The sequence below is a fragment of the Xiphophorus couchianus genome, chromosome 2 (assembly GCF_001444195.1).
Source record: "Xiphophorus couchianus chromosome 2, X_couchianus-1.0, whole genome shotgun sequence".
NCBI lineage: Eukaryota > Metazoa > Chordata > Actinopteri > Cyprinodontiformes > Poeciliidae > Xiphophorus > Xiphophorus couchianus.
Window position 1 is genome coordinate 10,926,520 of NC_040229.1, and position 26,622 is coordinate 10,953,141.

Sequence of the window (26,622 nt, forward strand, 5' to 3'; positions counted from 1 at the left end):
GAAGGGATCCCAGCTGCCCGGCGTGTGACGGCACGACGCTGGAGCTGGAGAGAGGAGGCGATGAGAGGAAGCTGCAATAAACACACAGGGCGTCTGCGCCTATCTAAATAGGACAATAAAGTGAAATAGGTATCAATGCTCTAACAATGGATTTGTCACCTCCGCTTCCACTCAAAGTTTTCCTCTTCTTTTACTTGCTGAACTGCACCCAAGGTGAGTGGGGCATTTTGGGGGAGAAATCTTCGCAGGGGTGGGAGGAATACGGGAAGCAGTAGCTGTAGCAGCGGCGGCGGCGGCGGCGGCTGAGAGGGAGCAGAAATCCCGATAGCCCGCTAGCTAACAGAGGGATCAGCGGGGCCTGCTTGTTGTGAACAGGACTGCACCCTTTTCTCACTTCAAGCTAACAAAAGATGCGTTGCGTCAAAGCCGACGGGGATTTACGCAGTTTGTTGCTGTAAATCGACAACGCAGAGTTGTTTCTGTTGTGTTGTCACTGTTTTATTTTTGCGCATCGTCGGTTTCGGCCCCGGTTCTGTTGTTATCGTGCGAATAGAGCCGACAGCCATTGTTATGAGAAGATGGAGAAGCCGACTGGGTTAACGGACCGTTAGCTCGATGCTAACCTTCCAGTTAGCCGCTAAAGTTAGCTGTTTTTGTCAAAACCGAGGCTTCCAAGCTTGTTTTCTCTTGCACTGCTTGATTAATGTTATTTCATGCAGACATTACTATAATTTAACATAAATACAAGAACCAGTGCGGTATTACCAGTGTGATTGCTCATCTAGGAGCGATTTTGTAAACATTAACAACGTACAGGGTTGTGAAATAGCATCTGCTTCCTTTTTGTCATACTTGCTTATTTCAAAGCAGCAAAGATATAACCAGGGTAGACCTAAAATGCTGTAAGACGGAGATTCTATTTATTAAGTCCTACATTTATTGTGAATAACCACATTTTTGGAAAGCTGAGTTGTACTTATGTAGCCACAACCAGGGCTAATTACTGTCTACCCTGGATAAGAACCTGTCAGACATCATGAAGTAGGCTTGTAATTAAAGATCTGTAAAGGGGCAACAGAGCCGTTTCTATGACTTTGTGTCTCCAGCTTTGGAAATGGGCATGAATCACAAAAGAGTGATTGATGGCTGCCCAATGTAGGAAATAAATTCACATATGAAAAACATTCATGTTTTAACCACATAAAATGTGGAGTCAACAATGGCTCAGGAGGTAGAGATTCCCCCTGACTTGCGGGTTGCTGGTTTGAATCCCATTTTCATTCGTCTCAGTTGTTCTATACTTTGACAAGACACTTCACCCACCTTTTCTCTTGTTGGTGGTTGTCAGAGGACACGGTGGTGCTGATTGTTTGGCACAACCAATGTGTGAATGACTGAAAAAGTTAAAATTGTACAAATGCTGGACTTTTACCAGAAATACTTCTTACTTCTCACTCTTTCTTCCAGACGACACTGCCACAAAGTGCTGTCCTTTTACTGTTACGACTGTTCCCATTTAAACAAGAACATATGTACATTTCAATTTCAATGAGATATAAAAGATAAAAGTTCTCATTTTAACGAGATTGTGCTCATGTATTTATTTCCTAGCTCTGACAGTTAAGCGCTTCCATAAAGTGAGAGCCAGAAATGAAGAAAACATGGTGCAGTGGTGACCTTAACTCGAATTTGTTCTGGACCGCTTCACCTCTCCTGCAGGAGATCGCCAATACAATCCACAAATGTATCGCCCCAGAAGTTTTCAATGTTGCAAAACACTGTTTGGACTGTAGTAACAGTTGCCTGATATATTCTAAGTGTAATTTACTCCCACTTTGCTTGCCACTGCAACAATTATTCTGCTGGTTGAGAACAAGGGGATGCAGGAAAATGTGTATTTTTTACCACTGATCTCACAATATTTAGCAAAAACATTCCTATTGCATGATTTATTAGTCACAAAGAAAATGTTACAGCAATGTCTGAAGTTCTGCTAACCTCAGTCGAATTGTATCCATTATAGTGACCGAACATATCACAAAGTTCTTCTCCAGTTTGATAAAACAAATCTTAATTATTCCCAAGGCTTTTGGGAAATTATTCTTTGCACTGACAAAACTGAAGTGGAACTTTTTGAAAGGAATGCGTCTGGTTATATCCAATGTAACAGCATTCCAGAAAACCATGCTTAATTATCTATACTGGATTCTGCTCTCTTCCAGTAAATCATAAAAGTAGATGTCTCGCCATCATTTAGGGATTTTAAAGCTCAAGTGCACATTATGCAAAAGGGACATTGATCCGAAACAGCCCGGCAAGTCTGTCTCCGAGTGGCTAAAAAAAATAAAGTTTCCTAGTCAAAATCAATATGATTGAAAGTAAAACAATCCTGAAAAAAAAATGGACTGAAATTTCTTTACAGGAATGTAAATCCCCAAAAATAACTCAAATCTGTGAAAGGGCAAATATTAATAGAAATATGTGAAAAATATATACACAAATATATTGTAAAATGATGACCTATTATTTGAAGTGCATGGAGAAAAAGAGTTAACTCAGAACAAAACAAAATATAAAACGTGTTAATTTGTGCAGGACTTTTTTGGTTTTAAGGTTAAAGGCAAGACTATTGGGTATGTGAGTAATTTGTTGTCAAACTTTTATTTGCTTGTCTTCAGGTGAAATTGTCAGTGTTCTTGTTACAAAGGATTTGTTCTTCATTAATTCAAAACTGCAAGGAGAAACGCACCGGCAAAACTGAGTTTCAAGCTCAATATTTCACAAAAGGGAACGTACTTTGAACACTGTTGCTTTACAAGGACAAATGCAACACTGGATTTTTTAATTAATTTTTTATACCAAGCTTTTTGCCAAATAATAAAGTCAAAAATGAGTTCAGAAAACTTTTTCCTCTCAGTGGGAGCTCAGAAAAGTTGCTGCTGTTAATCATTAACAAAGTATAGCATTATTTATTTGTTGTTTATGAATCTTAAATGAAACAACTAAATCATTTTACAGCTATTTGGGACCCAACCATCATTTTAAATGTCACAACTTTCACTTGCTCTTTTATCAAAATCTTGTGATTTCTCTAAATAGACGGTCTTTGTTTTATTTTTTTACTTTTCTGGCATTTTTGAGACTTGGCGAATGAGGTAATTCCAGGCATTCTTCACTTCTCACAGTCACCTCAATGAAAAATTTAATGTTATCACCTAAATATTTGATACAGCTTATGAACAGTGAAGAAGCTGAAATCTGGAGCATTTATTTGTCTCTGTTACACAGTCTTTTATTTACAGTAAATTATAGTTCTTTAGTCAGGCTTAATTACCTGCCAGACAGCTCTAATTACATATTGTCTGTTTAATGAAAGTAGTGTCAGGAATGGAGTGGGGAAAGCTGCCTGGTTTATATAATCTATTGGTTTGCTTGTTTTATATCAACAACAAATAAAGAAATCTTCCAGCTTTTTAAATTTTTTTTATTTGAACACATTTTTGTTGCTGTGGATTGACTTCTGTCTGCTTTTAAATGTGAAATGGGCGGATATGCATGAGAAACACTTTCCTTCGTATCCTCCTCCCACTCCTTTGATGGTGAAATAATTCTGCAGCTTCTGCAGATGAGTGTAGCTCTAAAGCTGCCACTTACTTGATTTTAATAGATTTAGTTCAGCTTTAAAATATAGACCATATGGAGCTTCTGTAGATTTCCATCATTTTAATCCTGTGCTCCAAGTATCTGTCATTGGATCATCCCCAACACATTCAGAACTGTACTACTTATACAGCATTTAGCCAAAATGCTGTGACAATTCATCCACAGGGGCACGTATTATGCAAAATTCATATTTTGTACTTCATTTGGGTCTTAACTGCTTCTAAAAGCAGCCCAAGCGATTTAAAAATCCAACATTTTGTCAATAAATTAGTGTTTTTTGGTGTCTGGAAAACGAGTCATTTCAAAAACCTCTTAATTATTGAGTCACACTTCACTTTTACCTAGCAACCCCAGGGAAACCCAGTCTGTCTCTTAAGCTCCTTTTGCACTGCACCGCTGGACCCGGGTCGACCCGGACTGGCCCTGCTTTGAACCCAGGTCGATCGTTTTGGCATTAGCACTTCCAGCCTGGTACCATCCGGCTCCCTGGAACCCCGAGAGCTATGGTTCCAATCGAGCCGGCCAGGCCCGGCCGGTTTGGAGTTAGCTGTCGTTGGTTCATTGGCTGCAGGGGCGGGACAAAGATCAGATCTCTGAGTCAGAGGAGCTCTAGACTTTCTCGATGACTGTCATTTCAATATGCTGCATCAATAAATTCCCGTCATAATCTGTTCTTACCCTACACTGGGATTACAATCGCCTCTTCAGCCAAAGGTTTTAATGGTAAATGTAAATAGAATTTCTCCGATTGAACCGATCAGAAGTCGGAAAGGCTGTGAACGAGGGGATTTCCGCATCTGGCGTCGCTCCAGCCGGGAAATCCTGCCAGCCGCAGCGTTAGTTCAGCTGGCCGCAAGTCCAGCTCAGAGACGACATTCAGAAGAGATTTTTTTTTTTGTTAAATGTAAACCTGAGGTAAATGTTTCCCTCAGCTTCCTCGCTCGTGAGCGCATACAGAAAAAAATGAGACGGGAGACTCAAGACGAAAACTGTTCTGCGGTCGAAGTGGAGATCACCTGGGTAGCTTTAGCAATAATTCTATTTACGTGATGTATCCTGCTCAATGCAAAACGACCAGGGCCGTAGCACCACTAGGATTGGGTCGAACCATTCTTGTTGTTTGTGCAGACGGCTCTACTTCTGCTTCTCAAGGATGTACAGTTGTATAATTGTGTACCTATTTTCCAGAGCTATTTTCATGTGCGAGTGTAAAAGTTGAGTTTTGGAGGCTTGGTCACACTTACTTGGTTTTAAAGTGATAAGAGGCCCTAAAACAACTTATTATAAAGGAGCTCAAAAATGGCAGAACTGAGCAGACCAAAATCTCGTGCAAAAAATTTTAATGAACATGTTTTTTTATAGCCCATAGACCTATCTTAGCATTTTCAAGGTAGCGTAATAGACCACCTTTAAGTATACCCTGTAATAAAACAGTTGTGACCAGTCAATGCTTGTCAAGTAATGGTGATATTTGTATGTTGCCTGGATTACAGTTTATCTCTGCAGATGCTCTTCTGGTATCTTGAGCATTTAAAGGTCAGTGCTTGGCAGTTTTCATGGTCCTCTGTTTTTGATCACAAGGGGATGAGAATTGTCTACAGAGATGCCCTACACTTGTGGAAAGTCAAAGTAGGATCAATTTTACTGCAGGAGATTAGGTTTTCCCAGCAGTAAGTGATGCTGTTTGCACTTATTGCTGTGTGTGTATTCGCTATTGGCTATTGTAGTGCAAGATAACTCACTGCACCCAGTCCAGAATGTTATTAAACCTTAAACGTGAACAGTCGGAACTTCTATATACACTGTTTTCAAAATGCAAACCGAAGCAAAAGAAAAAACCCAAACCAAACCACAATATTTTTCCCATTAATGAAGGTGTGTTTCTCACTGGAGTTTGGCTTACCAGTGTTGTATCTAAAGTGCCGTCCTGAGAAAATGAACTTCCAGCTGCCACACAATAAGACAAGACTCCTTTTATACTTGAGCTGAACTTTCAGTTTTGTTTTTTGCTCTTTTTCTTCTGGTGTTGAATGCTCTAAACCAGAGGACTTAAACCCATTTTCGTTTTGGGCTGAATCAAGATCATGAATGCTCTTAAAGGGCCGCTTGTGCCAGAATGGATTGATAAAACTTGCTCACAAACTTTTAGAATATCAATAAATTCTTAAAATTAGATAATATTATTGAACATATTCTCAGTCCGTCCAGAATTCTGTGATACTTTTTGTGATTTTTATTTTATTTTTTTTGCAATAACAATCAAAGTGTTTGTGGTACTAATTTGTAAATATTTTAGATATTTGCCCTCATTTATGATGGTAAATGTGACTTTTTAAATGTGACATCAATTAAGGCTGAGGCAGCTGTTTAGCACAAGTAAGAAAGTTTTTGACAATTTTTGAGAAAAATCTGCAAAATAGCACAAAAAAGTGCGAGGATTTGTTGATTTTGCATGAATTTCCACAATAATTCTCAAGAAACTGAAGGGACTGATTGATAAAAGATTGGAGACTATATTGATTTGATTAATAACTTAATATTTAAGCACACTTTGTGTTTAGTCTAGAATCTAGCGGGCCACATAAACGACTATGGCGGGCTGGATTTGGCCCATGAGCCTTGAGTTTGACACGTGCTCTAAAGCAGTGGTTCTCAAATGGGGGTACGCGTACCCCTGGGGGTACGTGGAGGTACTGCAGGGGGTACGTGAAGCTTTTCAAAATATCTTTAAAAAAATCAGTAGGCTCCTCATAATAAGTCTTGGGAAAGATTATTTTGTAAAAAGTTCGATAAAATATAAATGTGTGTTCATGCACTGAATTATTATTTATGTATATATTTAATTTTGTACCATTACAGAGACCAATATAAATTAGCAGCGTTTTGCATATTTCCGTTTTGACTGGTTTTATACCTTCCTGGTGGTCACCGTCTTCTGTTTTTCTTTTTTGTTTAACCATGCAATGTTTGCAATATGGATGTATTAGTCAGGTTCACTGATATAAGTTGTTTGGCTTTAATTAATCAGACAGTGATTTTACAGCACTGTACCTCTTTTTTATTCCAAAAATGTTTTGCCCGTGTCAGGGGGTACTTGACTAAAAATATATTTTTAAGGGGGTACATCACTGAAAAAAGTTTGAGAACCACTGCTCTAAAGGACTCACTGCTTTGGCAACTGAACCGTTACAAATCAGTTCAGTTGGTAGTTAAGCATGAAGTCCATGACAATCTATTTGTGGTTAAAGGTTTAGTGGAAGGGATTTGCTTTAAGATTAAATCTTATTCCATTGATTAGGTTTTTGATTCTCCATTTGAGATCAGGCAACTTTTAAATAAAATGGCAAATCTTGAGCAGGGATGCACAAAATATTGTCATTAAAATCAGTATTCAGTCATTGTTGGTCTTTTTTAGCATATCTTTCTATAGTTGCCTTTAGCTTTGAATCTGTCAAGTCTGACTAAATATTATACATCTTTAAAATTATTTTTAAAGATGATCTTATGGGTGTTTTTGTCTATTTTATTACTCAGTGCCCCATACAGCCAATGAGTAATAAGCAGTTAGGTACTGTATGTCTACAACTTAAATGAAAATGTATTTCTTAACCTATAAAATTAGAAATAAGTCTTTCTGTGAGGAAAACATGATGTACCCGACTTCCTCTGTCATTCTGCAGTTATTGACGTACACTTTGGTCTAAATTATGAAACAATTCTTGACACTGGTGGAGATGATTGCGGCTATCCATCCTGACGTGTGTTCGTCTGTTTCATTTCTCCCCGCAGGACACTATAGGAACCCTCTGAACAAGTATATCCGTCATTATGAAGGCCTGTCCTACGACACAGAGCTCATTCACAGCAAGCACCAGCGGGCCAAGAGGGCAATCTCTCATGAAGACAAGTTTCTTCATTTAGATTTTCATGCCCACGGAAGGTTGGTTGATCTTTACTTGTGTCCTCATGTGTTATTTGTTTGCAAACTAATCCCTTGTGTAGGTATTGTTGTTGGTTAAGGGTTTAGTAGAAGGGATTTGCTTTAAGATTAAACCTTTTTTGCATTTGTTCCCGCTTACTGGGGACATTTTAGATCCTCACTGCAAAACAACTAAATCTTACCAAGTATTTTTGGTCTAGTTTCTAGAACAAATATCTTAGTGCACTTGAAATAAGACAAAACTAACTTACAAATGACTTTTCAGCAAGATAAAGTAGCTTGTTTTAAGTAATTTATTCCTTGATATTGATTTTTTTTAAAAAGCGCTAGCAAAGCAAAAACATACAATCTTAGCAAGTATTTTACTCTCATTTCTAGTGCAAATATCTTAGTAAACGTGAATTAAGATAAAAGTAATTTAAACTAAGTTATCAGCAAGATATAGAAGCTTGTTTTAAGTAAATAATTCCTTAATATTGGTAAAGAATTACTTTTTCCATTGGCAGATTATTTCTTTATAACATGGGAAAAATGTTTTGTAAGTAAATTTATCTGCCAATGGAACTAGTACTTTTTAACTAAAATTAAAGAACAAGGTTCTATTTCTTGCTGAAGAGATACTTGTATGTTAATTTTGGTTTATTTAAAGTGTAATAAAATATTTGCACTAGAAACTAGACTAAAAATACTTGGTAAGATTTGGTGTTTTTACAGTGAGATTATTTCACTTACAAGACATTTTTTCCATGACAGTGGATTTAGTACTTTTTCACCAATATTAAGAAATTATTAACTTAAAACAAGCTTCTAATGCTTACTGAAAACTTATGTTAGTTCATTGTTGTTTTTCTTTTTGGAGATGATTCATTACTTGGTTAAATGCCAGATAAGAAGAAGCATTTAAGGTTTTAATCGTCTAAGTTGTGCACATCTGCTGCCCTTTTCCCCATATGTGATAGTATCTTTATATTATTGGGGCTTCAGGTTAAGCGTAAGCTTTTTTTATTGCACATCCAGGAGGTGATTGCGGAGGCAGATGCATTAAGATCTAAAATAAATACTAATTTCACAGATGGGAAGATGCATATAGTTTGTCCCTATTTTGAGGAGGAGGTGGCTGTGCTGGATGGCATCTCAACTCCATCACAAAGTCACCACCATCTGCCTTGAAACTTGGCAAGGACTGTTTATCATCCTGGCTATAACAGGACTCGCTGTTCATAAACCCTGATGCTGCTTAAATAGGGAAGAGAATAACTGAAATATAAAACTGGTCAACAACAAACACGCAGATAGATTCTTTTTTTCGTTTAAAAAGATTACAAGATGCATTTTGTTTTCTTCAGTTCTGATTCATTCAACCCAACAATCTGATTCTGTTTTCCAGATTCGAGTGTTTTCTGAGTAGTGCTTGCAGGATGTGATGCAAAACGTTTGTTGTGGAAATTAGGGGTTTGTTTACAGCAAAGCAGTGGGTTGGGCTCCCTGACTGTTTGAGTGGTGCATGTGTGTGCGTGTGTGTGCTTTATTTTGTTGTTGATTGCACTCAGACTCACTTGTGCAATCCCAGCCTCAATGTCAACTAGTCAGAAGAAAACACAGGCCAATTGAGTGGAGTATGAAACAGAAACCGCAGTTCATGTGTTGAAAATCAACCATTTTTCAAATAAGATCTGACATTGAAACATTATAGCAGCTTCAATGCATGTTGAGATTGTTTCTGTTAGGCTGTGTTACTTTCAGTTCAACATTTATTCCCCAATTTAATCATTTGATTCTAGTTTCATCGTATTACCCTAAAAATGTTAAACAATCTATAACGTGATCAGTTTTTTATTTAAACTTGGTGTGAGAAGTACTCTCATTATTGTTAAAATATGACATTGACCAATACTTGTTATTGCATTTTTAAAGGGACGGGGAGAGTATTATGTATTTTCCATTTCATAGCACAATCAAGTATCTATGTCAACGTAAGTTATTATGAAAATGCGGTAAATTTAAAAACAACTTCAAAATCTTTTTACTTTGCGTCATGGCCGTATCTTATCCCTGAAACTGGCAAAGGGGAAGCATTTTTACACACTTTCACACTTCCCTTTGGGTTTTGAGTGCTTCTAAAAACAGCACCAATCATTTTTTTTGGTGTTTGGAAAATGAGCCATTTCAAAAACCTCCCTATTGAGTCACAATCGAAAGGCATTGCGCTGTTACCTAGCAACCCCAGCCGAGTCCAGTATGTCACGTAGCAACTCAAGCTGAGCTCCAGCACTTTTAGTCTGCTGGTTTTACTGCTGTATTCGCTGTACTGGCTGATGGAAAAAAACACGTGTTTTGTTTTTGACTTACAGTTCAGAAACCACTTGCTGGATTCTTGCTGGTTGTGCAGGAGGCTCCACTTCTGCTTTTCAAAGATGTACAGTTGTATAATTGCGCATCTGTTTGCAGCCATTTTCACATGCAAGTATTAACACTGATTGAGGAGCGTGACCAGCAGCAGCTTATTTGGGTTTAAAGTGACAGGAGGCCCTAAAACAGCTCAAAATGGGCAGAACTGAACAGACTAAAATCTCATTGTCTATGAATGATTTTGTGCAAAAACTGTAATGAACATGTTTTGTATAAACCATATAGACCTGTCCTGACATGTTCAAAGAGACATAATAGAGCTAATCCAAATGATGAATCAGTGCAGATTGTTTTGTGACGATCTCCTCGTGTCATTTCAGGCATTTCAATTTACGGATGAAAAGAGATACAACCTTATTTCCTCCAGATCTGAAAATAGAAGTTTCAGGAGAAGAGATTCCATACGACACCTCTCATATCTACACTGGAGAAATCTACGGTAATCCGTTTAGACGTTAATATTCCAGTGCATTGTGATATTTTTTTAACATGCTGTGATAACTTAGCATGCAGTCCCGTGTGAGTCTGACTATAAAGTGCCATGATTTGATTTCCCAGGTGAGAAAGGCACCCTGACTCACGGCTCCGTTGTGGACGGTAAGTTTGAGGGCTTCATCCAGAGCTACCACGGCACTTACTACGTGGAACCAGTCGAAAGATACCTGGAGGGCAAAGACGTGCCGTTTCATTCAGTCATCTACCACGAAGATGACATACGTAAGTCCCTAGACTCTTCACCTGCTCACATTCAATCAACAGCATCACTTCCTCGAATCTAATGTGTAATTTGTTTCATGGAAATGTGTAACAGGGAAAGTGCAAGGTTAGGGCAGCTGAGCAGACGAAGGCTGACTGGTGTGATTGCCCCCCGTGGGAGCAGAGATACCCGGGGTGCTCATTAGCTGAATAACACAATCCTTCTCTCTGGCTTATTTATATTCTCCACACAATGTTGGTACTAATAGTGAGCACCAAGCACACTTCACTACAGCAGCAGCCTTTAATTTCAAATCATCTGCGAACACATAGCAAGTTGCTGTGGGGCAAATTAAACAGGATTGCGAGAGGAATTGCTAATGAGAGCGACAGGAAAGTAGCGACTCGCACGCTGAAGCGAGACGTATCAAGTGGCGTATAAGTACATCCATTAGCTGATCATGAATAGCACCGGGAATAGAGTGACTCAGGGGGTTAAGTAGCTAACATTGTCTTTATAATCCAAACAGTGTTTGTGTCTCTGCCTCTGTCACTCAGACTATCCGCACAAGTACGGCCCAGAGGGAGGCTGCGCTGACAGCTCCGTATTCGAGAGGATGAAGAAGTATCAGTTCTCTGCTACAGTGGAGCCAAACAAGGTGAAAATAAAATAATAAAAAAGAAAATCAGGAAAACACGTGACATGCAGTAATTTTATGGCTTGAATAAGTACTTAAATGCCTTTCTGGTTTTGGTTCATTGCAAAAATGTTGATTCTTAATACTTGGCAGCTTTTGCTTTGGCAGATAGTTGGGAATTTTTTTTTTTTTTTTTCCATTTCAACTAATTGGAATCATTAGAAAAACTGGTGTCTGGCCAAAGCTGCAATACTGGCAGTGAAACATCTTTACAGTTATGTGAAGCAGCTTCCCATGAATTAGAATTTATTTCATAAGGGAAGGTGCATATTAATTAACACGAGTAAATTAAAAAACAACCATGTAAATATGGCAGATTTAGCCACAAGGGCTAATTTTCATCTGCAGCCCCTGGCCAAGTTGATGGTAAAGAATAAAAAAGAAAAATAATTGACACACACATGGATGACCACATAAAGTAAAAATAAAAAAAAGCAAGTTACATGCAGAAATGAACATTTAAGTCCATTTTCAACATGAATGCAGTTTTTATTAATTAGAAGCCACTGTTTAAATGATTTTCTAAAACAACTCAATAATATTTTTAATTATTAATGACCAAAGGAGCTGAATAATATTTCACAATCCCTCCTACTAGCTGCTCTTGTGGTTGTTTTTGATTGTAATTGTAACTGAATGAAGTTGTTTGTTGCTCCATGGAAAATCATCATTAACCAAATTAAACTGTGCATACAGAGTGCTCATAAAATAGTTAACACACAGAAGTGTAAATTAGCATATCATAAAAATAATATTCAAATTCTTGAATTCAGAAAGTGATGTATAAATTCATAAAATATATTTTAAATATCATTTCCCATTAGACCTATTAAAGAAAAACATTTTAATACAGCAATGTTGTCATGGTTTGCATATTTACTGTTGTACACCTGACAGACACCAGCTGCGTTTCCATTGACCATAAAATTGCGCAAATTGGAATAGCAAAAATAAATTGGCTTAATTGAAACACTCTAATATAGGAAGTACTCCAATGTTTTCCAATTAAAAAAATAATAATTTCTTGCTTCAGAATGAGGTAGGTTTGCAACCGTATCTAAATTTGTTTATTCCACAAACACTTCTTCCGCATCAAACCATTTCCAACAGTTTGTCTGCAGCAGCAGCAACGTGTTTATTTGTAGCCACCGGCTTCTCCTTGGATCTCCTACAGGGCTGTCGCAGCATCGCACAGTTCATCAAAAGTTGAGTTTGTCATGTTAAAGTGTTGAATCTATCTCTATTCTGTTAAATTTGATAAATACAATTTCCCAAAAATGCTGCATATAAGCATAGCCACTCCCAAGTATGAGGAGCTTGTTGCTCCATCACCTGGATAAGACGCTGATAGATGAGTGCTGGTGACATGGCTGTAATATGAATGTATCTCATGAATTTACGTATATCACCTCCATACATTTTTGCATGAACAGACTTATTCATGTGTGATTTTAATTGTATTTCTTATCTAATGGAGACACAGCAATTGTGTTTTTTTGACATTCACAGAACATCCAAAAGGTTTTGCACACAGGTTTTCTGTTTACAAGTTCTAACTACAGATGCACCGATCCGATATTAATATCTGTATCGGAGCCGATATTGGAAAAAAAAAGTTCTAGATCGTTGGTGACCATGAATGCGGCTCTATTCAGCCTTATTCTATGCTTTGTGCTCTGAGTGACGTCATGCTTTATTATTTATTTGACATTATATCTAGAATTCCTAATGGTGAAGGTTTGTAGTAGTTTGACCAAGATAGTCAACCTATTGTTTTTGTCTGGTGTCTTTATTATTTATTTTACATCGTCTTTTATTGTCCTAATTGCTCTGACTGAACAAATTGAAGTTGTCTTACATGTTTAACCAGTAGCTTGTGAAGCTGTGGGTATACTTAAGTGAGCTGTACTGGTGCAGAGTTACCATTTAAATGTCTAATTCAATACATTTATGTCTGTGTTTAAAAAAAAAAGAAAAGTTTTAAGTGAATTCAGACGTTTTTCCTTATCAGATCGGTATCTGCCGATTGTAGTCCTCAGATATTGGTATCGGCAAAAAATAGAATGTATTGGTGCATTTCTAGTTTTGACCGAGAAAGGACTTTGGTAGAGAAACTAAAAGTAAATTAGAGCTATCGTTTGTGTTAGACTTAATCAGCAAAATTAAGAGAAACTAAAACTTGTACAAATATTTTTCTTTTTGTGTAATGAACCTAAATATGATGAGTTTCACTTTGTGAATTAAATTGCTGAATTATTATCTTTTAATTTATTGAAATGCATCTGTATTTTCTGGAATTATTTTTGCTTTGATTGTGGTTTTATTTCATCTTATTCATCTCTTAGCTAAAATCTGATTTATGAACATGCTGTGGCTTAAGAGGGAAACTCTAAAAATACTTCCCATTACTTATTTACTCACTGTTAGGATGAAAAAGCTATAAATATGTTTTATTTAGTTCTCTAAGACTCATGTGCCCCTCACATCAGGAGCTCCACACCGAAGCGAAGTCTGAAGGCCCCGTGTTGCTGAGGAAGAAGAGGATGGCCCAGGTGGAGAAAAACACCTGCCAGCTCTTTATTCAGACTGACCATCTTTTCTACAAATACTATAAGACCAGAGAAGCTGTCATAGCTCAGGTAAGCCACACGACAGCAATACAAAGTACCCGATCCTGCATAGAAACATTGGAAACTCTGGCAGCATGTAAACAGAGTCAAAATACTTGAAGTTGTGGCTGTAAAATCTAAAAATCTATTAAAATACAAACAATTTATAGCATTACTTTAATGAGTTTTGGGAGAATTTGTCTTTTTAAGTGTTTTCTCTCTTATGCTGGCACCAATAATCAACCAGGTTTCTACCTTAAATAAATGATTTATTTCTATGGCATTAAAATAAGCTTCATACAGAAAAAAGTAAAGTATCAATTCCAGATCCTTCCAAATTAAAATTTCTGACCTGTTCAATTTGATTTCAATCTAGTCAAAGCAGTTAAATCTTGTTTAGTTGATATGTTTAAAAGGAATTAGTAAAAAAAAAAAAAGCCATTCTTGCTATGAAGGGAAACTAGATGTAGAATTTGCCTCCTGGTAATTTTTACACATTTATTATAAAACACAAATTATGTTTAAGTGAAATCTGAAATCACTGCAAAATAACAAAAAAATAGCATAAGCTGGACTTATTTGAACTAATTCACTTTAGCTCACATAAAGGGAATTATTTGAGCTAAGTAATTTATGTTTAAGTTTAAACATAAACTTATGTTTATGTTTAAACTTGTGTTTTAATGCATAAGCTTAAACAAAAACATAAACTTATACATGCTTGAATAACTTCTCAGTTAAAAGCTGAACTTATCATTGATTTGGACGAACTCCACCAGGTGGCGTTTCACTAACCTTCAGTTTTGTCGAGGGAAATATTACATCCCTGGTGGCAATTTTAACTCGGTTCAATAAGGCTTTACAAAACAAGAGAACATATGGCATGATGTCTTGCCGTACTTTCATTCGCTCTGAAGTATCTCTAGAAGCCTGAAACGTTTCATACAGCGTTTGTACGGGTGCTTGAAATCCTTGAAAATGCTTAAATTTCAATCAGATTTTCAAGGTTTGGAAAGTGCTTTTTTTTGTATAAAGTCCTTGAAAGTTATTCATGTTCAAACTGAATAGCTTTGTAATAAAGTGCAATATAATCTTTAATTAAAAGTCTAAATTTGGGAAACATTATTATCCATCTCTTAGATGGACAGTTTCATACATCCAGTAAACAGACACAAACCATTTTTTTTAATCTCACTCTTTGAAGTTAAATCAGACTAAACCTTCTTGATTTAGGTTAGATAGAATCACCAAAATTATTTCCATTTGTTAAATGTCAGAAAACTTAAAAAAAGAGTTTTTATTGTAAATCTTTTTGTATATTTTATCTTTTGAGCAAGAAGACCATTTACGTTAACATGCTTAGTGTAATGAATATTTCTTATTCCTAATGGCTTAATGACTTATAAATAATGTTACTGAAATAAAAGTTGGCTTAAATTTTAAACATTAACAGCGTTATTAAAATTGGAGGATTTTTTTTGTTAGTTTTTTCTAAGACTTTAGTTCTTAGACCAGTCGGATGTATAAAGTGTGTGAGAGAGACATTTCAAAACATTAAATTTTATTACATCTGCTTTAAAATATAAAATGCTCTTACAAGATGGTATTAATAATGTTAATAAATTATATGTAATAAATAATTGAAATGGTCTTTTTAAAATTTCATTTGTATTGTTTTTATCTGGAAAGTGTGGCGCTGGAAAAGTCTGAAAACCTGCTTTAAAAATGCTAGAAAAGTGCTAGAATTTTACTCTGGGATAAAGTAAATTTAAAGAAAATCCTGATTTGTTTTATTGTTTTGTTTTCACCTGTAGATTTCCAGTCATGTCAAAGCCATTGATGCGATCTACCAGGGCACAGACTTCATGGGCATTCGTAACATCAGCTTCATGGTGAAACGGATTAGGGTGAGTTACACCAACAGACTCTGTATTACTCTGATGTTTTAGTTTTCGTCTCCCCCTCTGAACCCGTTCGCCTCCTCCTGTCTAGATAAACATGACCAATGACGAGAGAGACAGATCCAACCCGTTCCGCTTCGCCAACATTGGCGTGGAGAAGTTTCTGGAGCTGAACTCGGAGCAGAACCACGACGATTACTGTCTGGCTTACGTTTTCACAGACAGGGATTTTGATGATGGCGTGTTGGGCCTGGCCTGGGTGGGAGCCCCCTCAGGTGCTGAAATATTCCTTAGCAGCTTTTGGATTCATTATTATTCTGTACTGGAAAAAAATTTCTGAATTGTTTTTTTTTTTTTGTTTTTTTTAAAATAAAAAGACAATTCCACTTCAGAGTGCATAAAATTTTGACTTGTAAATTAGAACTGCAGCTTCAGAAATTTACATACCAATATATGAAAATGCCTTAAAGCTGCAGTATGTAGCTTTTATAAAAATATATAGATATTTTACATATTTGGTAAAACTGTCAACATGTTATGACAGTACAATATTAGACAGATAATTTGGGAAAAATATTAATCTCCTCCACCTCCTTTCTGAGCTACTATTGCAATTTGAAGAAATGCAACACTCCTGACCAAAACCAAGCAAACAGAGCCAGGAGGTGGGTCTTAACGCATTCTGGCTATGATTATCTGATTATCATCCTCATGTATTTGCCGTTAAATGTGCTAATAGCTGAGAAACAACTTAGCGCTCCAGGAAAACTGTTTACCTGCTGTCAGATAAACATTTATGCTAGTTAGCTTTCAGGCTAATTGAATGCTGTCTAGCATTCAGTCTATGCTAACTAGCCTGAGCTTTCATAACAGGCTCTGCCAGCTGCAGGATAGCAGAGAGCAAGAGGGGAAGAGAAAAGGGTATGAGCAGCCCCACATAGAGATTGATTAACAGTGCTAAGACCCGCCTCCTGGCTCTGATTGGTTGTTTCTAGTTGGCACTGGGAGAAGGCAGAGGACCTTGATTTAAAAAACACAACATTTTTTTAAACGGACTCTGTCTCATACTGTCCTGTCATAACATAGTTTCAAAAAATATGTAAAAAAATATTTTTTATAACCTTGTTAGTCATGCTACTATGATACGTTGAGTCTAATTTAATGCAACTTTTCACTTCTAAAACTGTTATTTTCCTCTGAAATTCGAGTTTTCCATGTTTAATTAAATAATTTTTTAAAGGTTTGTGCTAATAAGACTGGATTTTACATTTGACTCACTTATAGAATCAACCATTCTTGGTCTCTTTGAGGAGAAAACAGCTTTCTGAACTTCTCCTCACTCTTTTCCAGGGAGCTCTGGGGGAATCTGTGAAAAAAGCAAGCTGTACTCCGACGGAAAAAGGAAGTCTCTCAACACTGGTATAATCACGGTACAGAATTATGCCTCCCACGTACCTCCAAAAGTCTCTCATATCACTTTTGCACATGAAGTAGGACACAACTTTGGCTCCCCGGTATGTTATTCACACATGGCACATTTAACATGTGGTATACGCTTGTCTAACCTCAGGTTTTTCTTTTCCACTTTCACTCCTAGCATGACTCCGGAGCCGAGTGCACCCCAGGAGAATCCAAAAGCCAAGACAAGAAGGAGAAGGGCAATTACATCATGTATGCGCGAGCCACATCGGGAGACAAGCTCAACAATAATAAGTTCTCCTACTGCAGCATTCGCAACATCAGCCAGGTTCTGGAGAAGAAGAGAGGAAACTGTTTTGTTGGTAGGTTTCACTGCTTCGCATTGGCATTCGCATTTGAACTTCTCTTGTTGAGGAATCAGAAATTCAAACCCTGTAATTGTTCTTATTCAGCTGCTCCCTGCAGCGGAGAGCAGAGTCATTCCAAAGTCTTTATTAGAAAATAAAATATGGCAACTGGAGGTGATCCTGCAGAGCGGCACTAGATCCATAACCCAATCTTGGCTTTGGCATGGTATTATTTTTAACTGACAGCATTTGGCAGGCTGAACAACTACCTTTGTTGTTTTTCTTTTGTATGCAGATGGTACATTTGGCACAGCTTTAAAATGGCTACCTACAGAAATTAAACCATTATTTTTAACATAATTCATATAGTATTAATGCTATTAATTTTGGCCTTTCAATTATTTACTTATAGTGTTCTTTCTTCAGGGTTGAATAACTGCAACAAGCGATCTCACTTAGTTTACTTTATTAAAAACTTTATTTTTAACCATTAACCAGATTTTGGCAAAGTTCTGGCCTGCACTTGATCACCCTTCCTGTCATTATTGTTTTGTTTTCTGGAATGGATCTCACTTCAGATTCTGTCCATAAATGTTTTGCATTAATAAGCATGATATATATTTTCCAAATCCCCCCCAAAGTAAAAAAAAAATCAGGAAAGAGAATTTTTTCCAAATCAGTTTCTTTCAATTATAAAAACTTATGAAACTTTAACAAAAACTACAGGTGTGTGTTTTTGTCTTTGGTGATTTTTTTTTAAACATGTTTGTTTTTTTTATTCAGTGGGTAGAGAATCCAGACATTTTGCTTATGTAGAAGTAACAACACTTCATAATAAAATTACTCAAGTAAAAGTAAAAAGTACAGCATAATAAAAACAAACTACATTCTTAAAAGTTATTTTTTCCCCCAAAAAAGATACTCAAGCGAGTAAATGGAACTAGTTGCTTCCCAACTCTGGTTATTTATTGTACAATCTTTCCACGCTAAAAAAATAACCGTTTAAATAAATTATAAAAGAACAAAATGAATGCATTTGAATTAATACATGAATGCAGTAGCAACAAAACCTATTCGCACGATTACATTCATTATTTATCAACAATACTGATGGATTTCTTGACATTATATTCCTAAAGGATTTGTTGAACATTTTATTGTGGTATTGTGTTTTTTTATTTTTTTTATTCTAAGATTTCCTTTTGGCAGTATTTGATCTCCTGTGACTCTTTAGCTTCCAGTTTTGTGGAGTTGCGTTTTCTTTGCCTCAGAATCTGGCCAGCCGATCTGTGGAAACGGCCTGGTGGAGCCTGGAGAGGAGTGCGACTGCGGTTACAGCGACCAGTGCAGAGACCTGTGCTGCTACGACGCCAACCAGCCCGACAACAAGAAGTGTAAATTAAAGCCCAACAAAGTCTGCAGGTAGGAGCCAGTAAGAAATCAAATAATGAGTTAATTTGAAGTTGTTTTTTCTTATCTATTGGGTAATATCTATGGAGTCAAGTCAGAGGTTATTTATATAGCACATTTACAACAGCCTCAGCTGACCAAACAAAACACATCACCACAGGTAGGTAAATGATAAAATAGAAAATAATGTTAAGTTTTGTAAAAATAATAAGACACTTATAAAATTGGTAAAGATACCAAAAGCTAATAATATGAATAAAAAACCAAAACAATACTTAATTTTAGCTGCAGCAATTTTTTGAGTGATTAATTATTCACTTTTGATGATATTATTTTGTGTCATCTGTATTAAATAGACTAAATAAGCAGAAAATTGTGGTTTTCTCACATTATTAAATTTAGACATTTATAAAATGGAACCAAACAGGAACCTCTTTGGTTGCTGAATAGAAAAATAAAGGCCCAAAACGATAAAATATTACTCGTTGGCAGTTTGTCTTTTTATTGTTATTTTACTAATTTCCTGCATTATCGCCTCGGCTTTTCTGTCATATTATCAACAGCTCGGCTGAATGAGCGCCATTAAGGTGGTAAATTAAGGAGCTTTTTGAGTGTTTATATTTGAAAATGGAACCGAATAAAAGTGCATTTTGCACACATCAGACTATTTGGACCGTTTCTCTTTTCCGTTCTTGATCTTTATTGCTGGTTAGCAAGAAACGTGTGGTATACATTATCGCGACCTGCTGGAATGGAGTGTGGCTCGAAATATCTGTTCTTTTACAATCAGATTCTGTTAAACAACTTTGTTTTCCTTAAAACTCCAGTTAAAAAATTAATACTTTTGCTTTCTGAATCTCCCTGTAATATATTTATTAAATTAAATGTTTATTTTTTTCTAAATTCCTCCACTTTTAACCTAATTTCTATCTCATATTTTCAATATACTAAAATCACATCTGCTATTGTTTCAAATTCTGCACAATACAGACATTTTCCCATATTGTGTTTACTTATAGCAATGGCGAGCCGTGCATTTCACACCTAGGCCTTCAATAGTGCTCCATCTGAATCAATCCAACCCTCAATAACTATTTTATGGCTATAAAACTTCTACTGCAGGTACAGCTGCGACACACATAAAAAAAGCATCAAAAATAACCTGATAAAATTGCAATATTATTTAGGAATATAGCAACATTTTACTCACCAAAAATCCTGATTGTACACAAAATCCATGCTCCTTTCCAAGAAAGTTCCTGCTTGCCCCCAAAAATGACACAGTCTATCAGTTTTTTTAAGATTTCCCTAGTTTTCTTCACCTTTTCATTGTGGAGCTCCGTTTCCCTGCGCACTTGCTCGCTCAGCTGTAGATCCACTCTGGTTTCCCCAAAAGTTTTGGAAAGCACCGTTGCTTGTAAGTGTCCGGCAGTGCTTTGATGCCTCGTTGCTGCCTTCGTTAGGCAAGTCAAATTTACAAATCCAGTGTGGCTCCAAACACCATGTCGATCAGTGGCAAATAACAAGAACTCCCAGCAATACAATTTGCAGCATTCCTCGGAGCCTGTGAGCCAGGAGTACCGCTCGTAGTTAGTAGACTGAAAGTGGCGGACAAATCCTTTTCCTGGTTGTGACAGGTTTGCTAGCTTCGGAGTTGCCCGACCTTGCTTAACAATGTCCAGCTTTTCTTGAAAAGTCCGTCTTGAAAATGGCTTTGACAGTAAATCTCCAACCAAATCCATTTCTTCTCCTCCTTCACCCATTGTGGGTTGACAAAACAGCTATTAAATCAACACAACAATATCTTTGCTTGTGCTGCTCGCTACAGATGCAGTTTGCTAGCTCTGGCTAGTACACTCTTTGACTATCCAATCAGAGCGTGTGAATACGCTGACGTTTCCGTACGCCTGCTAGAGGGCCTTGGTGTCGCCAACTCAAAATCTGATTGGTTGAAGCAACAGTTTGATCGACATTTATTTTATGCTACAGGGCCCGCGGAACTGATTGTGAAGGCCTCCAGGCAGATTTCTTTGACCCTGGCAACAAATAGTGGCTGAAATGTGATTGGTTAAATGCTTAAATATGAAAATACACGTCTGGAAGCAGCGCAACCAGGGGGCTAGCAATGAGAGGAAGCGGACAGACCATTTGGAATTATGTAATACGTTTTCATGGACAAAATATAATTAACATCACTCTGTGATTCAGATATTTTTAGGCCAGCAGAGAAGGCCTTGCAGGCCCTGACGGCCCACCACTGACTTATAGTAAATATTGTATGACTGAGTCCAATTTGACTTAATCTTTCCCACCATTTTGTTTCTGTATCAACTGTTTCTGCTGAAGTTTCACCAATGGTGCCCTCTGCTGGATGGCAGGAAAACTACAACACTTAAAAACTATCTAAGTGGATGTTATTAGTTAATTGATTAGAGCTAATTTCGATCTAATAAACCATTAATCGACAATTATTATAGTTTTAGGTATTTTCTTAGATATTTTTTATGGGTTTTTGACATTTCGTTCTGCATGAGGAGGATCAATCGGCTCACGCTCGTCTTGTTTTTGACTCGGCTCTTGCTTATGTCCCATCAGCCCGAGTCAGGGTCCTTGTTGCACTCATGAGTGCAGCTACAAGGGTCGCAACGAGAAGTGCAGGGAGGAGTCCGAGTGCGCTCACCAGGGCATGTGCAGCGGGGGAAGCGCCCAGTGCCCGACCTCGGAGCCCAAAGCCAACTTCACCGCCTGCCACGGCGAAACTCAAGTTTGCCTCAACGGGGTGAGCACCCAAACTTTTCGCACCTGGCGCTGGCAGAGCTGGTTGCTGTAGCAACACTATTCTCTCACTAGTCGGTGTCTGATGTCGCCTGTCCTCGTGCTCCTCCCCCGCAGGGCTGCTCCGGCTCCATCTGCGAAAAGTACGGGCTCGAGGCGTGCACCTGCGCCAGCCAAGATGGCAAGGATGAGACCGAGCTCTGCCACGTGTGCTGCATGGAGAAGAGTGAGTGGCTTTATCTATTTTTTATATAATAATAACTTTATATAACCATACAAAACCCATTTAAGATCCAGATTTCATTTTCTAGAGGACCCTGGGGATAAATCAACAACACAAAAGTAAAACTAATTTAAACACTGCAAAAACACAAAAAAGTATTTTTGGTGTCATTTCTAGTGCAAATGTCTTAGTTCACTTGAAACAAGGCAAAACAAGCTTACCAGTAACTTTTTAGCAAGATATAGGAGCTTGTTTTAAGTCAATAATTTCTTAATATTAATGTTCCATTGGCAGATTAATTCACTTATCACAAAATATCTTGTTGAAAGTGAATTAAGCTACCAATGGAACTAGTACCTTTTCATTAATTGTAAAGAAGTATTGACTTAAAACAAGCTCCTATATCTTGCTGAAAAGTTACTTATGAGTTCATTTTCTCTTATTTCAAGTGAGCTAAGATATTTGCACTAGAAAACAGACCAAGGAAACAGACCATAAGATTTTGTGGTTTTGGGGTTACTGCAAACCCAGCAGTAACCCCAAGCGAGTTTAACCCTTTAAGTCCTAAGTTTCAAATCTTCGACTGGATATTTTTGCTTATTTTATTTGTACAAAGTTCTTTAAATGTCCTGTGAGTAAATAGTTTTCCCCGTTTATTCGTAACAACTGGAACTTTCAATATCTAACGGTTATTTACAATTTATTGTCTATTAAAAGAGTTTTCATAAGAGTAAACTGAAGTAAAACCTGCTCCCTGCAACGGCAGGCGTGAAATTACTGTAATAACCTGATATTGGCTGGAAAGCGCAACGACTCCCCTTTCAGAAACCGATAGAATTTTTCAGGTAGTATCGCAGAGATACGGTTCCGCAAAGTTGGCTTCTAAAAACACGTCTTCGGCGACACCTTTGAGCCGATGAGGGTTAAAGCAAATTACAGAATAGTTTAAAAGCACTGACACTGTTTAATGGAATTAAACAGTGTCATTGCATGTTTTTAAGAACAGCTCCGATGAAATAAGATCCAACATCTTTAGTTCGTACTGGAGCGCATTCCATCACTCTGAATGCTTGCTTCCACTTTTCTGTTCAAACACATGCAAGAGAAAAATGTTGTTGAAGTGTAAAGATCGTTGCAGGGGAGAATTTAAGTGAGCTGGAGCCAAGCCAAGCCGAGTAGAGTTTTATGTTTTTGTCTTAGTCGACACAATGCAAATGAGAATCTGATCTGTTTCCGCAGTGAACCCCAACACCTGCAGCAGCACGGGGTCAGAGCGTCTGGCTCGGTTCTTCAATAAGAAAGTCACCACCCTGCCAGCGGGATCGCCCTGCAACGATTTCAAAGGTTACTGCGACGTGTTCATGAAGTGCCGGCTGGTGGACGCAGACGGGCCTCTGGCCAGGCTAAAGAAGGCCATCTTCAACCCTGAACTCTATGAGAACATTGCAGAGTGGATTGTGGTACGTACCGAATCTGCTGGACGTTTTCTAGTTTTCAGTTTAAGATTAAAAGGTTTTGTGATGATTCCTCCTCCAGGCTCACTGGTGGGCCGTGCTGCTGATGGGCATCGCTCTCATCATGCTCATGGCGGGTTTCATTAAGATCTGCAGCGTTCACACACCCAGTAGTAACCCCAAGCTGCCTCCTCCCAAACCACTGCCAGGTCAGTTCCTAACACTTTCTATACACAGCTCTGGGAAAAAATGTAGCGCCCACTGCACTGACTAACATTGAAAACCTCCTGGTTATGCCACCAAATGTTGATTTCTGAACTCTTCCTGAGTTAAAACATTAGTATTGTTGTTTCTAAAGGAACATGAACTCGTTTTCTTTGCATTATTTGACGTCTGAAAGCTCTGCATCTTTTTTGTTAGTTTGACCACAAATAAATGCTAAATTTTTGCTTGGAATTTCAGAAACATGTTGTCAGTAGTTCACAGAATAAAAGAACAATGTTCATTTTACTCAAACATATAGCTACAAAGAGTATAATATGAGAAGATCGTTTTAAGTGGTCTCTTATTTTTTCAGTGTAAGGGGTTAGAATTGGGTTTATGCGCTCTATCTTCCTGGTTTTAGTCAGAACTCCAGCAGCAGTGTTCTGGATTAGATTGATTCTTTTTTACTGTTGCACTAATCAACGTGACTAAAGTTAAACACCTGGATGAGTTTCTCTAGGTTTCATTGGGACATTGGTCCTCTAGTCCTGGAAATGTTCTTCAGGTGATAGAAGGCCGACTTTCTCTTCTTGCCTTGAAAACGCTGGAATGTTTTTGTGGCGAAAAGCGAGCCAATTCGCCGTTTTGTTTTGTCTCCAGGCACTTTGAAGAGGCGACGAGCGCAGCAGCACGCCAGCTCCCAGGTGCAGCACCAGTCGCAGCACCCCCACGCCCACGGCGGCCAGCGACAAGCCCGGGGTCAGCCGCAGCGGCAGGCGCAGCCCCAGAGGCACCACCGTCAGCCCAGAGAGAACTATCAGATGGGTCAGATGAGACGCTGAGACCCCGCTGCCCCTCCTTGCAACCCCCAATGCCTTGGCTCCTCCTCGTGCCTACAGTGGGAAACAAAAGCGTCACTCCATCCAAAGAAAAGCCTGACACGGTTGTTTGTCATCGTCATATCCTCCGATCTGCAGACAACGCGCTCTACGCGGAAGAAGAGTAAAAACTTTGTCCAACTACTCAGCCGGCTCTTTGCGGAGTGGACTTGACCATCAGCCATCTCCAGTGCATCGTTTTCCATCTTTCTTTTCTTTTTTCTTTTCATTCCAAGGAGTGCCAAGGAGAGTTAAGGAATCATGTGTAGCAATAGTGCATCCTGTGATGTGTTTTTCTTTCTGTTGCGACCTTCGAGTGACTGCCGGTGAATCGTTCTGTGCTTCTTCTTCTTCTTTTTGTTTCTTTTTTCCCCTCATCATCCTGACCAGGAATGAGAGAAACTCAGTGGGAATTTGTGGAACTTTTTTTTTCTTCTTCTGATTTTTCATGTCGAACAGCAAAAGAGACAGGCTCTGGTCTCCTCATGCAGATTACCTTCTGCATGTGACTGTAAATATTTAGTGTATCATAAGTGAAAACAAACTATTTCTTCTACTGTAAATGTGTAATTCTTCACTACTTTTCTTTTCTTTTCTTTTTCTTTTCAGTTAGTGCTCTCAGGATTCTTAACACATAAATGAAGGAACTTTGAGGATTTGACGCTCTTGAGTTGGATCGCATTCACTTTTATTTGATTACAAGATTATGAACAACAAGGGCATCATATCCCTGGTTTTACGTTTCGTTTTATTTTTTTTGGTCTTGCTAACGTTTTGCTCATGTTGTGTAAGGAGATGTAGCGTCATGGGAACAAATATGAAGGATCACAACACTATTTGCTTCTGATCAAGAAGAGTGACACTGAAAACAAAGGCTAGGAGTCTAGGAATGAGTCATGTTAGTTTACAAGAGTGTGGAAATAAATTTTTAAAAATGACTAAAAAAGATTTAAGGTTAAGTCATTTTATTATTCTTCAGGTAGTGAATCTAAGAACGTTTCCTTGTGGGCATGCAGACACATTTATTACATGTGGCTTTGAATTGACAAAGGTCTGTAATATCTGTAATTCACTCAACACTATGTTATTTTGACGGCTGTGTAACGCAGGAAAGAGAAGTGTAATGCATCAGTGTTGTTCACTACTAATCTGATGGAAAAGCTACTTCCTGATCCCCTAAAGAGCTCACCAGTGCAGGATGTTTACCGTAGAAATCCACTAAGATGGCAGCAGGAAGGAAGTGTGATTGATTTGACCTCAGGTGTTTGCAAAACAAACCCTTTTTGTGAATTTTATTTATTAGATGACAAGAACTGTACCTGGTAATGCAATCATGACTTCTTTTTTTCTTTTACTTGTAAGAGCATACATTTTTAAATTGACTGAAATTTCTTATTTTCTCCAGTAGATGTTTTTTCTCCTCTTGCACAAAACTCAGCCTTACATGTCAGATTAAATGCCTCTTGCACAAATTTCTTTTCCTAATAGTTTCACTAAAATAATGGTAAAACCTGCAATCTTAGCAATGTTTTTCTTTCTCCTCAACAGTTTGCAGAGACTCTCGCTGGCAGCACCTCCTTCTGTTGGGTGAACATGTTGCGTTCAGAGTCTCGCCGCCATTTTATTGGCTACAACTGTTATCAGACAGATAGCAAAAATGAATCTGCAAGCAGAAAACCCAGCAGAGAGTTCAGGTTTCATCCCAATAGAAGAGGAACAGAAGATATTTGCATAAGCAACATTAAATCTGATTGCTGAAATGCACTGCAAAACCGACATTTAACTACATTTTTTGGCTCAATTGTAATGCAAATATCTTAGTGCACCTTAAACAAGACAAAACTAACTTAAAATAGTTTTTTATCAAGATATATGAGCTTGTTTTAAGTTAATAATTTCTTAATATTGATAAAAATGTACTAGTTCCACAGATTCTTCTCATACACTGCAAAAACACAAAATCTTAGCAAGTTGTTTTGGCCTAGTTTTGAGTGCA

The 26,622-nt window shown here is 37.7% G+C and overlaps 1 protein-coding gene across 1 annotated transcript; it reads left to right on the forward strand.

Annotated features, from left to right (window-relative positions):
- Positions 1-26,275, forward strand: LOC114160272 (disintegrin and metalloproteinase domain-containing protein 10-like). The gene is made up of 16 exons (XM_028042805.1): positions 1-213; positions 7,453-7,603; positions 10,333-10,451; positions 10,571-10,729; positions 11,267-11,367; positions 13,896-14,045; positions 15,830-15,922; positions 16,008-16,191; positions 17,267-17,430; positions 17,514-17,697; positions 18,954-19,104; positions 21,688-21,871; positions 21,985-22,093; positions 23,330-23,550; positions 23,627-23,753; positions 24,409-26,275. The coding sequence occupies exons 1-16, from the start codon at positions 147-149 to the stop codon at positions 24,588-24,590; spliced, it is 2,346 nt and encodes a 781-aa protein (XP_027898606.1). The 5' UTR covers positions 1-146; the 3' UTR covers positions 24,591-26,275.
- The last annotated feature ends 347 nt before the right edge of the window (positions 26,276-26,622 follow it).

What these genes read in the sequence shown, in the direction of transcription:
- LOC114160272 (XM_028042805.1), top strand. Translation starts at nt 147, where the DNA reads ATGGATTTGTCACCTCCGCTTCCACTCAAAGTTTTCCTCTTCTTTTAC. An exon ending in CTACAGTGGAGCCAAACAAG is followed by an intron (nt 11,368 to 13,895) that starts GTGAAAATAAAA and finishes CCCTCACATCAG; the next exon opens with GAGCTCCACACCGAAGCGAA. An exon ending in CTCAAGTTTGCCTCAACGGG is followed by an intron (nt 21,872 to 21,984) that starts GTGAGCACCCAA and finishes CCTCCCCCGCAG; the next exon opens with GGCTGCTCCGGCTCCATCTG.